Source organism: Protobothrops mucrosquamatus, unplaced genomic scaffold (assembly GCF_001527695.2).
Source record: "Protobothrops mucrosquamatus isolate PMUCROS unplaced genomic scaffold, P.Mucros_1.0 scaffold_294, whole genome shotgun sequence".
NCBI classification, from domain to species: domain Eukaryota; kingdom Metazoa; phylum Chordata; class Lepidosauria; order Squamata; family Viperidae; genus Protobothrops; species Protobothrops mucrosquamatus.
This window is the reverse complement of record NW_015386370.1, coordinates 57412-75180: the sequence shown is the minus strand read 5'-3', so window position 1 is coordinate 75180 and position 17769 is coordinate 57412. Positions and strand designations below refer to the sequence as shown.

The 17769-nt window shown below is 36.5% G+C and overlaps 1 protein-coding gene across 3 annotated transcripts in view; it reads left to right on the top strand.

The window, feature by feature from the left end:
• RABGAP1L (RAB GTPase activating protein 1 like) overlaps positions 1 to 14876 on the top strand; it is a 213847-nt gene extending 198971 nt beyond the window's left edge. For all 3 annotated transcript variants that reach the window (XM_015831997.2, XM_015831999.2, XM_015831998.2), the window contains 6 exons: positions 6550 to 6660; positions 7310 to 7414; positions 8605 to 8688; positions 9564 to 9635; positions 11216 to 11410; positions 13544 to 14876. In XM_015831997.2, coding sequence (XP_015687483.2) covers positions 6550 to 6660; positions 7310 to 7414; positions 8605 to 8688; positions 9564 to 9635; positions 11216 to 11410; positions 13544 to 13699 — 723 coding nt within the window. In that variant the 3' untranslated portion in view covers positions 13700 to 14876. The remainder of the gene's footprint in view (positions 1 to 6549; positions 6661 to 7309; positions 7415 to 8604; positions 8689 to 9563; positions 9636 to 11215; positions 11411 to 13543) is intronic.
• The last annotated feature ends 2893 nt before the right edge of the window (positions 14877 to 17769 follow it).

Genomic DNA, 17769 nt, shown 5'->3' with positions numbered 1-17769 from the left:
AATTGTGGTGGAACTTGCAACAAATATTTAAAAGAAGGATTATTTTTTTGCCTCACCTGTTTCTCCTAGGTATTACACAAAATTTGGACGTAAAAGAAATTAATTTGATGTTGTACTGTTTAACTGCTGCCCGTTTGCTGATAGCTCAAAACTGGAAGAGTAAAACTTTACCAACAATGGAAGATTGGAGATTGAAAGTCTCGCATCTTGCTGAAATGGCAAAGATTTCAGCTTATCTGAAGAACCACTCAAATGAACAATTTTTATCTATATGGAGAAGATGGATTGTTTATATACAAAAGAAGCATAGAATAGTGGAATATAATTTAGGTTTTTAATTAACTGGTTCTTTTTTATGTATATATTTCTTTTATTCATGCAGAATTTATATACCTTGTGGAGTTAGAGATATTATTAATTGTTTACTTATATTTGAATATTATCCTGGGATTAGGTTTGGGAAGTCTCGGGGGGTGGGTGGGGGATGCGGGTTCTATATTATATTTGTGTTGTATTTGTATGTTTTCTTTTTATGATGAAAATAATAAAAAATTTTATTGAAAAAAAAAAAATTTGGATGCTTGGCAACTGGCTTGTATTTATGATGGTCGCAATGAACCAGGGTCATTTTGCAGCCTTCTGACAAGCAAAGTCAATGGGGAAGCCAGATTCACTTAACAACCATGTTACTAACATAACAACTGCAGTGATTCACTTAACAATTGTGGCGAGAAAGATCATGAAATGGGGCAAAACTCAATGACTATCTTGCTTAGCAATGGAAATTTGGGGCTTAACTGTGGTCATAAGTCGAGGACTACCTGTATGTGAAGAGGTTTAGTTTCAATAAAGACTTAACACACTTTTGAACATTCTTGGAATGGCTTTACTGCCCTTTGTAATTTGACTACAGAAGTAGTTGTAATGAATCCTAGGATTATCTGTGTCCACCTTAAACACTGACTGCTCTTGTCTTTGATTTTTGAATTTTTAGAGAAGTATTTCATGGTCCTGGTTTTGCTGAGTCTATCTGCTTTTTACTGACAAAGATTTTATTCTCGACTATCAAAAAATACTTAACCAAATAATGGAATTTGCTTTAATATCTGGAATTACTTCATATTAAAGAAGTAAATCTGATGCAGAACTCAATCTTATTTGGAAACCATTTCTAGAAATGGAATATTTTAATTTGATGTAGTCTCCATATTATTTATCATATTTTACAAATGTATTCTTTATTATTTATAGTTTTCTTTTTTCCCTCTTATTGATTTTAATTATATTAACAAAGTATTTTTAAAGTTCAATAAAGTTATGTTCTGACTACAAACTGTGTATAAAATGTCTTATAGTATTTTAAGTTTTCAATTGTGTGCTAGAATATATTAGCCATATGATATTTTAGATATATTATTTGAGATTTGTTCATTATCTGCCATATTTTGTTTTTAAAGTTATATACTTTTTTAATGTGTATTTGAAAAATAAAAACAAAAAAACATTAACAGTATTTTAATTGAATATGGAAAATCCCTTATCACTTAGGTCAGTGATGGCAAACCTTTTAGAGACCGAGTGCCCAAACTGCAACCCAAAACCCACTTATGTATCGTCTGGTGCCGGGTGGGCATGGCCCATCGGGTGGGTGTGGCCAATTGGGTGGGCGTGGCTGTGGTGGTAATGGCAGACTTGGTGGGACTAAAAAGTTCAATCAATCAATTCCAACTTTGCAAGATCTTTTTTTCCCCGCGAGAAGTTGAAATTGATTGATTGATTGAACCTTTTTTTTTTTTGCACACGGCGGAGGCCTAAAGCGAAAAGGTTTTATAAAACCCAGCTGAAGGCCTAGGACTGGGACAATGGCGGGTGTGCCCACAGAGAGGACTCTGCGTGCCACCTGTGGCACGCGTGCCATAGGTTCGCCACCACGGACTTAGGTAATACTTCCATACTTTAATATATGCACTTCCATTATATTTATTTTGTAATTGAGCAATGATATATTGCTAAACATCAGAATATTATTTTTCCAGATTAAAATAATGTTTAATAAGTATGTATCTATAAAACTTTTTTACTTAATCCAATAGCTCTTCTGTATTCTACCAAGCATTAGGGTGTGCAAAACTTTCTGTGCTTGAAGCTGCCTTTTCATATATTCCAAACTTGAATTCAAACAGATATGTTGCGAGAGTTTTGTTTCGAGCTTTGCACAAAACATACTGTACTCAGAACAAGACTTGCTCATTTTGAGCGACATCTTGACATGCTCAGTGTTATTCCTTGCTCAGCAATTTGATGTTGGGTTTTGTGATTATTGGTTTAGAATATTTTTCCATGTCTAGCCAGTTGTGTATCTGCATTGGTTGGCTTAGACTGGGTGGGGTATTCTGGGGATGGAATGCTAAGGCAGAGCAGAGCAGAATTCCTTATAAGAAGTCTGAGGGCTAAAGAGCGAAGGGGGGACTCTGCTCTGCCAATAGGGAAGGAGGAGGAGATCAACTGCCCTTCCACTGGCTGGCCAACTACAAGCAGTAGCAATATGGCTACTATTGCTTGCTTTACTAGTAGTGAACTTTAAAGCAATGTTGAGTGCTGGATAGAAGAGAGAGATCATCCTTCTCTGTTTTTAAATTTATCTTCTCCTGAAGACATACCTCTTTTACTTGCTCTACCCCTGTTTGTTGAGGTGGGGGTGGAATAATTCTTATAGTTAGATGGTGGCCATATAATCCTCCCCCTTCCATGAAATCCTAACTTTAAAAAAAAGATGACTTGGAAGTTACAATCAGATAAAAGGCCAATTGGTAATACTTCTTGCAGCAGAAATAGTGGCATCAATTGTCATCATAGTGTGTACCAGTAGTCATAGTGAGTTACCTCTACCCTCCCTTAGAAACTAAGAAGCTGAGTTTGAGGGACAAGGGAATGAAGAATTACCCTATCCTGTGAATGAAGATCACAAACAGTGATAGAGGTGATGCAGAGTAATCAGTAGATTATCATCAGCAAAGTAGAGGAGGAGCCATTTGGTGAGGCTCTTGCAACAGATGAGACACCAATGTTTTTTCAACATCACGAATTCTTAAGCACCTTCTTAGGCATCTTCTACTGTCATACAATCATAGAGTTGGAAGGTGCCTAAGAGGTGATTAAATCCTACACCTGCACACTGCAAGGATTTATTACACCACCTTTGATAGAAAACTATCCAGCTACTAGTAGCAGCAATAGGGAACCTGCAGTAAGTAAAACCGTCATTTGTGAGCAAACAGTAAGATGGTTCAGAGGCATCAGATTGAAAATTATGTATATTGCAGATGTGGCTGATGAACTTTTCAGCACTTGAATGCATGTCCCTTTGATCCCCAGCAGTAGAGAAATAATTGAAGCTGTCTTTATGCTTATGCTATACAACATGAGTCAGTTTTTGCTTTCAGTTCATTTTTTAAGAAAAACTTTGAGTAATTCCAGGAAGTGACCCAAAGGTGAAGGAACGTTGATCAGGAACAGATCTCTCTCCTGTAGACAAAGTTCCTTGTTGCAAATGAGGCTCAGAAACAGTAAGGGAGAAAAGGCTGTATCCAAGAGAAGACAGGCTTATAACACCCATAATAGTAGTAGCAGGAAACAGGACTCTGTTTCCAGCCTGGAAATTTTCTTGGCATGCCTAAGCATACCAGCCTCATCTTGGGATAACATCTTTGCTGCATTGCCAAAAGAACAGAAGCCAAACTATGTGAGCTTGAAGAAAATAAAAAAAAATTGCCCGTTTTGGACTGCTGTACCTGATAAAAGTTGATCAGTAGCATGTTCCTGCATCCTGAATGAGAGATCCAGGGCAAGTAATATCCCATTGTTCACATGCAGATATTGACTGGGAAGTACCACCCTCTTTCTTAAGACATCCTTTTTATTATGAAGCCACTGGAGAGCAATTGAGAGATAATCCCTTACTTCACCCTTCAAATCACAGGCAGCCATCTGTCCACTGGGAGTGCTGTCCGTTCGATAGCAGCTGGTCTGCTTCTCTAAAGCCTTTATTAATTTCATATTAGGGTGAGCCCTGGCTTCTTTCCCCTGAGTGATATACATTACAAAGAGATTCAGTCAAGGATCACCTGAGTAAATCGGTGCTGGGGCCTATCTATTGCCCCACCTAAGTTAAAATGGTATTCTGCCAGCTTTCTCTCAAAGCTCTCCCACCTACTCTTACCCCCTCCTTCGTGCACAGCCCATAAGGATGTTGCTAGGTCCCAATCAGTCAAGGTGCAGTGATTCTGAAGAGGCCCCATACCATTCAAAGCACATGCACATGGAGGCAGTTCTCTGGATCGCAGCAGAACAGGTTCCAGGCCAGAGAAAAGGAGAAGAGGATCACTTGCAACTTTATGTCATTGTCTGTCAAGTGGGTAAGTAAATTGTTGTTTCTTAAATATTCTTCGCTGTAGGGAAATTAGAGTTCATGAATGCCATCAACAGAATGCCAATGTCCCCGCATAAAGAAGCAGTTCAGTGGAGATAAAATAAGGCAGGTAAATCCAATCATGTATTATGTGCATGAACCACTGTGTTTCATACATAAGTGTTGTAACAGTTGTTATCAGTTATACATGGAACTACTAACATTGTAGCATATTGGAATGGGTTTGTAACTTTTTTGCATAGGTTTTATATTCTATACATGGTATTTGTTCTCTAGATGTTAAATTTCATGATGCCTTTTAAAAAGAAATGATGTTTTTTCAGTGATAAAAATCATCGAGATTAAAAATCAACAAGACATGAGGAAATGCAGAGTGCATGTGCACTATACTTGCACAGCAAAGTTTAGCAAACCAACTTAAAGATTTTCACAATATCTTCACAGTTCATTTGGTTAAACTTTGACATTTATTTTGTTGATATGTAGCTTCAGGATGTATTTTAAAAATGCATTGTTGGTTGCATTTCACTAGTTCAGATATGATGTATGTATTAACGCATGCACTCTAAAAACTCATGTTGAAACTCATGTTGTATTCATGTTGAGCTTTCAAAGGACATTAAAAATTAAGGATTTTCTGTTGGGTTGATTTACTGGGCCTTGTTACATATACTCTCTAAACTTGTCATCTACATTAATTTCTGATTTTGAAAAGTAGTATTTTTAGTAGTATTTTTCTATTATAGCATTTTAAATATTTCTTATTTATGTGCAATTTTTGCTGACAATTTTTTTCAGAACCTAGAAGTGGCCACAATAAGTGCTGTGTGTGTGTGTGTGTATGTGATTTTTTTGCTGTGGAAAAAGGAGGGAGGGGATAACTTTGTGCTTTATAGTGCCCCCTTCTCCCAGGAACCAACCTCAGGCAACAGTCAGGCATTAATTGCAGCAGCCTTCTGGACTGGAACAGTCCCAGTACCACCATGTGTGGCCACAGACCAAAATACTTTCGTGTTCTTTCTATTTGCAATAAAAAACTTAAAGAGTAGGGGAAAGTTTTCATACCACATTTGAACAGGCTTTCAATACTACTATGGGCATGAAGGGCATCCCTTACTTGATTTTTTTATTCTAGATGGAGAAAATGTGATACGTTCAAAGTCTGTTCCATCCTTAGAACACGGAACACTTGACTAGGGCTGTTTTGTTCTGACTGCTAAACAAAATATGTTCCTATTTTATGCGTAACCATGCACAAACATATATTTTGTCACGATTAGTTCCAAGGTTAAAATAAAATACTCTGCCTATATACCTTTTGTGTAAATTCTTCATTTTAAAACTTTGCTTTTTACTTTGAATAGGTAGACATGTAACTCTTGTTGTCTATCTCTCAAGCAAGCCTGTTTTGTTTTTACATTTGTTCCTTTTTAAGAGATTGCATGTATATAATTTGATTCCTGCTTCTATGAATTTAAAAAAATCAAGATGGTAGAAGTAATGAAAGTAGCATTTTGAAGACAAGATTGAGTTAAGCTAGCAGCTTCAAAATCTTATGTCATAAGTCCTGCTGCAGAGACAGAAAAAGACATTAAGCATGCTTTAGATATTATTAATTCAACTTCAGTATCAAATCAAATCTTTATTACTGTTAAAACCAGCATAAGGAAGGTAAGGTACAAAAATAAAAAATAATACAATAAAAGTACATATAAAAATATATTAAAAGGTAAAAAAACTAAAATGGGGAGCAGAGTAAACTGTCAACAATATTCCTTATTTGTGGATATTTCTTAAGGCAAGGCATAATATGTCAGGGAGGGAATGCTTTTTATATTCAAGATAAAATAAGTATTTTACATGATCTATGGGAATAATTATGAAATATGACATTTACATATAGAATACTTATCAAATACAAACATGACATTGAGTACCTGAGCTTAATCTGGTTGACTGATGAACCAGTGTATCATTATATCATTAATTGCTTAGCTTTTGATGGATGCAATTAATTAGCAACTTCTAAACCTCTTTTCTACAGTATAAATGGATACACCTTCTCTTTTCTCTTATCTGTTCTGTTAACTTTCTGTTTGTTGGTTCTTCTTTTTCTGCAGAGAGAGAATCGCAGGCTTCAGGAAGCCAGCATGCGACTTGAGCAAGAGAATGATGACCTTGCTCATGAACTTGTAACAAGTAAAATTGCTCTACGAAATGACTTGGACCAGGTAAGAAGCCTTGCTCTAAAACTAAATTTCTGTGGAAATCAGAGTCCAATAGTTAAAACAAAGAAATAAATAAACCAAAATAGAAAACACCGGCCAGTCATTGCTGCGGCCTGCTGGCCAAGAGGCTTCAGCCCAGTAGTGGGCCACGGCACATAGGTTGGGGACCCCTGATCTAAGGGATTTAATATAGGATTATTATTTTCTTTTTCCCCTCCACTATATGGATTTTTTTAATATAATGGTTTCTTTGTTAAAGTGTATAATCATTTACTATTCAGTAATAATAGTAGCCAATATTATTACATATAATATTAAAACTGAAATGTTTTACAGAATTGAAAACTTTAAACCTTAATAAAATTATTTTAAAAAGCAGAGTTAGTGTTACGTTTGGATACTACAAGTATAAATAATTGTTAACTACTGGCAGAATAATAAAAATAATTGGATTGGAAATGTTGGCTTTGGATCTTTCAATATAGATATATGTATCACAGAGAATCTTTTACAACCCGAGTTCCAGAATTTGGGGGAGGGATAGACCCCAATTGCACCTATATCCATATGTTATTTATGGACCCATGTCTGCATTGCCCATGCTTATTCAGGGGATCTCATTGCTCAGTCCATGTCACTCTGAAATTCTCAGGCTGAAGATAAAGCAGATGTTTTGAATAAGGAACTGCTCCTGACCAAACAAAAACTAGTGGAAACTGAAGAGGAGAAGCGAAAACAGGAAAAAGAAACAGCACAGGTAAAAGGAGTTCCACTGATTCATGGGGTCATACCAAAGAGAAGGGAACAGAGAAAGTACCATTCTCTTAATGTAAAGAGATTTTGATTCTCTTAAACATTTAATGTACATTAATCTTGTTGTTTCAGTTACATAGAACAACCTTTCCTTGAGGTATTTGCTTTTTGAATATCACGAATGAAAATAGTTCCTAAAGTTCTTGGACAGATTTGAAACTCATATTAGGAAACAAATTAGTATGACTATGGTGTCTTTATTAATCAGTATGGTTAGCATAACTAGCAAGAGCATTAAGATGCTTAAGCTAATGTGTTCTGTCAGGTGCAAGAGTCAGGAGCCAGGATAGAGTTCAAAATTATTACAAGTTTATTTCATACTATCTATACCCAAGAATCTGAACTATTAATGTTTAAGGCGGATAGGCACCAGATAAAACAGACTTCAAGGGGTGCTGGACTTAGATCTCTTACGGGGGTGTAGATTCCAAACTGATGATGCATTTGACTTCACCCTTGGGCTCAGCTTGGTCATCTCCTACTTGTTCCTTTTGTTACCTATCCTTGAATTCTTGCACCTCTTGAATGAAAAATCAGAGTTAACACTATTTATATATATCAACATAAATCATATTTCAAAGGATTTAAAAAAAATTAGCTACAGCTGATTAATAGCCAATTCATTACTCTATATATTCAACACACTGGAATTAGTTTGAATGCAGGGTTAAAAATTTATGAGAGATCCCGGTGCAAGTCAATAACTTCTTGAAAGTGGGCAACAGAATTTGATTTTTAATGTGTGCCAGTGTGCTCACAGTAAAAAATGACAATAAAGGTTATCTTATCTCTTATCTTCCGGTTCAGGAATTTCACAATAAGGCACACTTTTATGTGATGAAATGACTTTTAATTAAGATAGCAATATTTTGTTATTCTAGAAATTAAATGGATAATTTAATCTCCTAAAATAAGTTATAGCTCAGCATTTTCAGTTTATTTATGTCCACATTTCTATCCTACTGCAATTCAATGATGCTCAGCAATGTACCAAAGATATGAAATGGTAGTATAGAACAGTAGCTTTTTTTAGATACAAAGTATGTTTCAAAATTGTTAGATATCTTCTAGTTATCTAGATTGTTTAGTTGTTTGACTAAGATTAGTGTTAATTGATTTTTTTTCTTTATGCAGCTGAAGGAGATCTTCAGAAAGCAGTTGGAGAAGGCGGAATCTGAAATAAAGAAGACAAGTGCAATCATTGCAGAATACAAACAAGTAATTATGTTGAATTTTGGGGGACAGGTGTTAAGTTTTCAGTTCCCTTTTAAGTTTATATAACTTGGAAAGATTCTGTTAAGTACATTAATTTCTAGGTAGAACTTTGAAACAGTATGGCCCAGGTGCTTTAACAGCATCAGAGGTACATGGAACCTTTGGATCTTTAAGAAATGCAGTACCTGACATGAAATCAACCGTTCAATTTTATTTGGAATTTCAAAATAGAATAAAGATTAGCACTTGTGTCCATTGACCACTCAAAGAACATTTTAAAAAGAATAAGCCTGAAATGTTTTTTTCCTGGATTTTCAAGTAATTTGAATTTTAGCATCTATGATTTGGTCTTGTCCAGCCATAGCTTTGTTTTGATTTCAAACTGTAGCAAATGTTTTTTATTTCATTTCTGCTATGTTTCTTTTTACCCTGATAATATATTTAGGGTTTTATTTCTGTATAATCCCTAATGCAGTTTTTTGTTAGTGTTTGTGTTTTAGTATTTTTAACTGAAAATACTAACATATAGGCGCTAATTAATTCCCAGTTCCAATCTCAACCTGTTATAAGTTAAAAATTTACTTTTTAGCCACCAACCAGCAAAGTCTAGTTGACAAGCATGTTTTCTCCATGTTCAAAATTTGCAATAGGCAATATTATAGATTGCTTATCATGACCCTCATACGAATAGTTGTGGTAGCTTAGTTTTAATAATCCTGGAAATATCATTCAGTTGAGTGTGAATGACCCTTGACAGAGTTGATACACTGTAAGGAACTGATTCATTTTAAAAATGTTGCTATTGTATTAAAGGATGCTTAATTTTTGAAATTTATTTGAAAAGGATGTCCTATTTAAAATATTCCACCTTCTTTTAGATTTGTTCCCAGTTGAGTAGCAGACTAGAAAGACAACAAGTAGCCAGTAAGGAAGAACTTGAAGTTGTAAAGGTGAGAATTGATTTCTCTTAGCTTATAACGCCTCACTTTAAATTTAAAGACACCTATGATTAAATCAAAGGAATGTTGAGATGTCTACTCTGGTGCAGCCTTTTCATCAAATCACCATGTAAAACTAATTTTAAAAAATCTACTCAAAAACCAAGACCAAATTGTTATATAACCATCACAGATACTTAGAAGAATTTCACAGGGTTCTAAAAACAACCTTCTAAGTACAGTTGACACTGATTACAAAGAAAGAGAAAAAGCACCCAGAATCCAAGGATCTGCAAAAGAAATGTGGGAGTTGTCAGCAGACATTACTAGTAATCAGAATAAGCAGGAATTAAAAAATGAATGAAAATAACTGGTTCAAACAGTAGAATCACAATAATCTTATATTATTCTCAATCATAATGTTTTCCAAAACATTACTGAACATATCAATAATACACCGGTTTATTGAACAACTAGAGTCTTACTAAGGGATGTCCATCAAATTGGCAAACAGTACAATACAAATTAGATTCTTTGTTAGCAAGTTCTAACAAAAATTAAACCAAGACATATTACAAACAAAGAAATGGGAACAGGTCTCCATCCTGTTTCAGTGAGGGCCCTAACTTTGTCTTCCATTTTTGCATCTGCAATCCAAACAGCCCATAGGCTACGCAAGTCAACAGAAGCAGCTCTTGAAAAATAATCGTGATCCCAAGATTAGTGCCGAAGAGCTAGCAATGAATCAGGTGCTAACTCTGTTGTGAACATTTTCTCATATCTCCTGTTCTTGCTCAGTTGGGCTACAATTTATTGCTCTCTTCTAACTGCCTTTTTCCATTTACTGAAGCACAGTATATAGGATGCTTCATTGTTCAGTCATTTTCCCACTAACACATAGGCGTACTCTTTAGAAAATACAAAATGACAATACTGCTGCAGTTTCAGTAAGTATGCTGTTCTCCTGTCAAGGGGCAACATGAACAAAATCTACTAGATTATTTAGTCTGGCCTGGTTTGCAGATGCGTCTCCTTATTTGGGTGTTGCTTCTTGACACAGTGAGAACCACAACTCTCTGCTTTCACATACCAATACACTAGTGTGTTATATATTCTTCCTTTTAAAAGTGTAAATTGGGAACATTCCCAAAATAAAAACTCCAGATAATCTTATAGTAATGGAAAGAGAAAAAAAGTTTCCTAGATCACTAGTTCTTCATTCCTTATATTATTACATTTATGTTAAATATATATATAAACTTTATATTATACAATTTTATAGTAATCCCAGAAAGAAGCATTATGCAGCATGGTATAGTATTAAAAATATAGTAAGGTATGTAGTATGATTATGTATGATATATAGTAAGATATGTTTCATACCCAGTGATACTCATAGTCTGTAATAGATTTACTCTTGTTAATGTCATATTAGATAATATTCTTGGCTGAGATGAACATGGATCATCTGATTTTATTTGCTCAGTGACTAGTCACCAGAATATCAGACTGATATAATGAATATGGTTGGACTTTTCTGATTTTATTTTTGCATCATGGTTATTAATTGGTCCTGTAATTGGCTATTTCAGGGAAAAGTGATGACTTGCAAACATTGTAGTGAAATTTTCAGTAAAGAAGGAACACTAAAAGTGCCTGCTGCTAAAGAAAGGTCAGGAGAAGATTCAGATGATGAGAAAGATGCTCTTAAGAAACAACTGCGAGAGATGGAACTGGACTTGGCACAGACTAAGCTACAACTTGTAGAAGCCAAATGCAAAATACAGGTAATGTTATTTTGGAAACATTTTGTTGCATTGTTAAATGTACTGATTGTCATTGCATCGCTCAACGTGCAAAGAATGGATTTTGTTTTTTCTCCTGCATGATGGTCTTTGAAAGTTAAAGGCTGTCCTTATGAAAGCCTTCATTAACAAAAAGGTATTATTTGTAGGCCTCATGAGATAAGGTAGCCAATAGCAATAACACTTAGACTTATATATCACTTCACAGTGCTTTACAGCCCTCTCTAGGCGATTGCTCCCAACAATCTGGGTCCTCATTTTACCAACCTTGGAAGGATGGAAGGCTGAGTCAACCCTGAGCCCATCAGGATCGAACTGGCAGTGAACTGAATTAGCCTGCAATATTGCATTCTAACAACTGTGCCACTACAGCTTCTAGTAGATGTATTAGGATATGCATATGACTTTGGGGAGACTAGAAACAGATCCTTTGCTTTTCTAACAAGCACCACCTTTGGTGCAAGAAGATGCAAATGCTGCTTTTCATATATTCTTACTTTTATCTTTTTAATTATTTGATTACATGTTTTGTTTTTATTATTTGTTTGTTTATATTTCAGAGATTTATTCATGATCAAAATCTTTCTAAGCAGGGCATAGATTAAATTTGATTTGATTCAGATCACTCCTAATACCAAAATTGTGACCAAATTTTATAAATATATTTTTGTTGTCTTTATAAGAATAGTTTCAAATGCCGGCAGCATGCTACATAATTACTGTAAGTTATTATTATAAAGTGGATATCTAAGTACAAAAGATCATTATTGGAGAGAACAGAAAAAGCTATGGAAAACAGCATATGATTAAGCTGAAAAAACATATGTTGATTTCTCCATAACATTCCATGATTAAGACAAAACAAGTATGCAATAAAAACCTTATTTTGAAGCATCCCATGTGTCAAGATAATTATGCTAATTATTAGGGTTTGTAAAGTCCACCCAGTCAAGTTTAGGAGTTTTATCTAGAAACAGTCTAATCTTGCAAGGATTGTTCCAGTGCTAGTTTGGTTTGAAATGATGTCATAGCAAGATTTAGAAAAATGGAGGCCTACTCTCCTATAGAATAGCAAGAGACAAATACAAGCCAAACCCAAGTCCTACGGCCATTCTTCGTAATACTGCATAGTTTTTATATCAGCATTAGAGGCAAGGCTGGCCAATTGTGCTCACCTAAATTTGGTGGAAAATTTGAGGAGTGAAAAGTTGATTTCCAGGAGCAACAACTGCTTTAACAAGTTTGGGCTATCAATTGGTCCCCTAGGAGAACTAGCTTTGCCTGGTTCTGAAACAGCAGAAGAGAGTCTTGATATTCTAGCAGAAATGGCCTCTAATCTTTGCACCTAAAGAATATCTGTTCAGGATATGTTTTTGCCTAGACCCAGGTATAATATATCTGTCAGGCTTGTCCCAGCTTGGACACTTAAGAAAGACCCTCGATTCCATTTGTAGCAAAAGGTACAAGTGGTTACAACATAAGAAAAGCTGGATCTGACTATTCCCAAGCAAAGCCTGCCTTTTCCCCTTCTCCCAGGCTCTACCCACTTGACCAGTTTATAAGTGTCCAATAGTATTCAAATTAGGTGTTTTGGTAAAAGCTTCAGGGTTTGGCACCTCTTTTGGTAGGCTTTCGCATTCCATTCTCACACTCTCATGTCCTTGGTTCTACTGGTCTCTTCTGGACTAGCACCTCTGGTTCCTGTCATTCCTCCTCCCTACATCCCCATTCTNCCCCCCCCCCCCCCCCCCCCCCCCCCCCCCGTGTTTTATGGCAGGATGTCAGTGAAGAGAAACAGGCTGAAGAGATTACAATGACACACCTGACAATATTACTTATTTGGTCAAAGTGAACTGTAAGGATTTTTCCTTTTATCTTATCATCTCAATAGTCTTGTCAGATAAGTTGAGGTGAGAGATAGCATATGCTGAAATTCACTTTAAATTTGGAACTCTCATCATCCCTAATGGCCAACGGAGGATAATGGGACTTGCAATCTCTTGCATCAGGAGGGGCCCACCATTTTTTATTTACATTTGTTCTTCATGCCAGCTCAGATTACTCTGCTATATTAAACCATTCTTTTATCAGCACTAAATCCATCTCTTTCCTTAGGAACTGGAACACCAGAGAGGAGCACTTATGAGTGAAATTCAAACTGCCAAAAACTCTTGGTTCAGCAAAACTTTGAACTCTATCAAAACAGCAACAGGCACACAGCCTCTACAGCAGCCTCAACTCTCGTCGTCACCTAAAGAAGGCAGCACATAGTTCCAGCTGCACCCCATGCAAAAGAGCACAATGGACTAAATCAGCTGAAGCCCCCTTGGTGGTTCTTCCAGAGAACTTGTTCAAAGGGGAACACAGGGGATCCAGCTGGGGAACCAGTTCCTTCTGTGTCTTTCATTTGTTTTAATGTGGCCCTTTTTAGAGGGAAGTTCTATAAAGGTTCTGTTTCATGTGGAATACTCTTCCCAGCTGCCTTGATGGAAGCCCCATCTCAATTCTTTCATATTTTACCTGTCGTTTGTAGGCCTAGATGTTGAAACATGGATAATTTAGAACTACTTGTTCCATACATTGCTAAAATTATTTATATTTTTTAAATCTTTCAAAAGAATAAAGGAGAGCAAGGTAGAATAATTTGTCAGAATGTCACGGTTTGCTGGTATCTCAGAACAACTTCAGAAGGTTTACAGCTCTCACTCCTCCTGGCTGTTATTTTAAGGTTTGAGTCTCAGGCTACATTAACAATATAAGTGGGAAAACGGAAATTCTAAAAAAAGAAAAAATAAGTTATTAAATAAGAATATGCAGTAAAACATTTTTCTTTCCATATGTTGCCTTTAAGATTTCTATAATTTACTTACATATTGCCATTGCTCTCCCCAACCCCAATACTGTACCCTTTGCCAATCTGCAGATTATGGACATAATCTAACTTTTTTTTTTATGAGCAGTGACCTTTAAAATGAACAAAATAGGTAAATTTTAATGGGGGATGGCACCCTTGGTGCTTTTGCACTGTTTCCATTAATATTAATAGGGTTTGTACAGGAGACAAAGTATTCATGTCCAAAATGCATAAAGAAAAGCTAATTTATGATTGATAGAGCAATTTTTGAAATGATTCCTGTGTCTCTCTGGAAATCATACTTGTTTTGTATCTTTCTAAAGTGCAAAAAAGCATTTGTTACATTTTTGAATTGAACATAAAATGTTTATAAAATTGCTTATTTCATGGATAAATTGCTTACATCGATGGATTTTTTAAAATTATATATAATGTGCATAATATCTTGCAGATCGACATCACCACCAAATGACTATTAGTTATGTATTTGGTTTTCATGCTATGAATAACATTCCAAGGTTCTATTCATTTTAATCCAAATTAACGCAATAGACTTTTAGTCAGTTCTGTAAAATAAAGTTTAATTACGCTGGTTCTGTGCTTCTTTGCTAGACATAATTTGCAAATATGAACTCTAAGGAGTATCATAAAGTTTCCCTTCCCCATGATAACTGAGGTCTGGTAAAGGAATAGCTAATGCCAGTTAACTGTTGCTGACTTCCTGTTTCAAGTGATCTGAGAGGCTCACTGCTAAGCTAGAATCTGGTTGGGCTTTTGTGGCTGTCTAATGCAAAATTGGGTGCCACAGAAAACATTCATGGCAACACAATCTGTTTTGATTTTTACATGAACCTGAAATATCCATGATGTTATAATCCAACCGCTTTTAAGGTTTAGAAATAAGTATGAATTAACTAAAATTATTGGTTGTGATGATCTGAAAAGAAAATGTCTCTGGGTTCTAAGGAATTTTGGAGCCCTTTTAGATAGTTCATGAGGCCCAGTTCAAATGCTTGAATTGCAGTGTTGCATTAGTGATATTGGGAGGTTGGCAACACATTGAGGGTTGACTCAAAGGAATCTTAAGATCGTCCCACTTTTGAGAATCAGAATCTAAGTCTAGAGTGATCTTGAGAGGGAAAGGCCTCCATCAGTTCTCTGCTGTTGGAAGCAATTTTGTGGAGCCTTAAGTTTGAACAGGCTAGTATTTCCTATGCTCTCTTAAGGAGACCAATTGCTGCTTCATCAGTGGGCAGTGATTTTGGGCAATTGTCTACATAGAAGTCTTTCTCTACAAAGTGTCTGATGTCTGGCCCATAAACTGACTTACCTTTCTGAGCTGAGTGTCTGAGCCCCGAAAATAGCAACTGTGTGTGTGTGTGGGGGGGGTTATTGCCAAAGATATACACCCTCATGTGGTATTCCGCAATGTCTTTGAAAGGGTCGTTGTCTCTGAACCAGAAGAACCTCAAGAAATTCCTGTGTTCCTCTTTAATGAGGAAGCTGTGGAACATCTGCTGGATGTCTGCCATGAATATGACAGAATTTTTATGAAAGCACAGGAGTCCTTCCATGAGTCTGTTACTAAGGTCTGGGCCTGAGGGAAGATGTCATTTAGTGACACTGTCAGATCTGCCATTACATCGCTTCAGCTTCGCTGCGCATTGGTGGCATCCTGCAATAAAAGGGTTGAGGGGGAAGTAGGGCAAGGGAACACAGGGAGGGGGGAATGACAGGAAACAGCGGTGCCAATCAGAGACAACAGTTGAGAGATCCAGAGACACAAGTGAGAATGGAATGCAAACACCCATCAGAGGCGCCAAACCTTAGAACTGTTACCAAAACACTTAATTTGAATACTATTGGACACTGACCAGATGACCAAGGGGGAGGTCCTGGGAGAAGGGAAAATTACCCAATTTATACCTAAATAGTCAGATCTGCCTTTACTTACACTGTAAACATTTGGCCTTTAGTAAAAGCATATATTTTCTCTACAAATGGAGTTGAGGCTTTTTCTTTCCTAAATCTCCAAGTTGGGAGATTTAGGAAAGAAATCTCTCTCTCTCACACACACACACACACCTTCTTGCTTACAGCTGGAGTCAAACGCCACTCTAATCTGGCATACCCCAAATAAGGGCAGGTACCAACATTCCTTATCGTCGTTAGGCACGGGCTAATTCAGCACAATCATTTTCAAGTAGCTTTCCCATGAAAGCAAAGAAGTGATCTCATTTCTGGTTTTCTCAGGAAATTGCATCTGAGAGAAGCAAACCACTTAAACACCTGTTCCTTATTAGGCACTGTCTTTTGGAGTCTAAATTAGAGGGGTGCAACCCAATGATCTGACTCTTCTTTTATTACTACTTGTTCCATTATTTGTAGGAAGAGTCTGTCCTACAGAGACATTGCTGGTCTTCCTTTATTCTGCAAATGACAGTGTACCCTACGTGGTCTTGGTCACTGTGAAGGGACAGGGCACATGGGTGCTATTTGGCAGGTCCTTTATGAGGAAGTGATTGTGGCATGGTTGGAAAAGAATGGATGTTGCTTATCAAGCGTGCTGGTAAACATGGTACTAACTGAAGCGGGTTTGCATATGGCTCCCAGACAGATGTCCCCTATGATGACCCACCAATGCTCAAGCCTCTGAGCGTTAAGGAGTGTTGTGGGAACCATTAATCTGCTCTCTTACTTTGTGGACCTGTAAGATGTCTCTTTCCAGGAGCAGGTTATTTGGGCTTCCTCGTCCCATTCTGAGAGGAAATGGGCTATGCATCTCAGATGGGATTGGTGCACTGCTGCATCTGGTGTGGGGATTTCTGCCTGTCGATCTGGAATCTGGTTGCACTAGCTCAAGGTAGGCAAGAGTAGACAAGTACGGCCATCTATGGATTCTATGTTGAAGACAGTAGTCTCCTCCCCACCAACTCAGCAGTGCCTGCACAGGTCCTGAGGGAGTAAGAGGAGCTAGGACCCTTGATGCTGAAAATGTCAAAAAAGGTGGACTTGGCTAGAGATGTATTGCTTTGATCATCTAGAATAGCATACATTTTTTTTTGTAAAAGTTCTATTGGTTTTTTACAATAACAACCTTAGTGCCTGGTGTACAGCGTGTTGTCTTGGTTCATAAATTTTTTAGAAAAGAATATACAATTAATAATAGTTAATAAACAGTAGGAATTTCTTTGTTTCTCCAATTTTGAGCATAGGTCAGTCTGGCGGCCGTGAAGATGTGTAACATTAGATAGAGTGTTCCTTTATCATATTTTTGTATAGTAATACCATGTGCGGACATGGACAGGCTAACTATGGAATTAAAGGACAAGACGGAAACAGATTATTTTGGAATCTGGGACAAATTTTACTGTTGGTATGAGTCAAGAAGAACTGGTCGGGTTTTGAGTTAAAGTTTAAATTTGTGGTATATAAAATTATGTGTTAATACGTAGAGAGATGTATATTTAGAACTTTAAATATGATA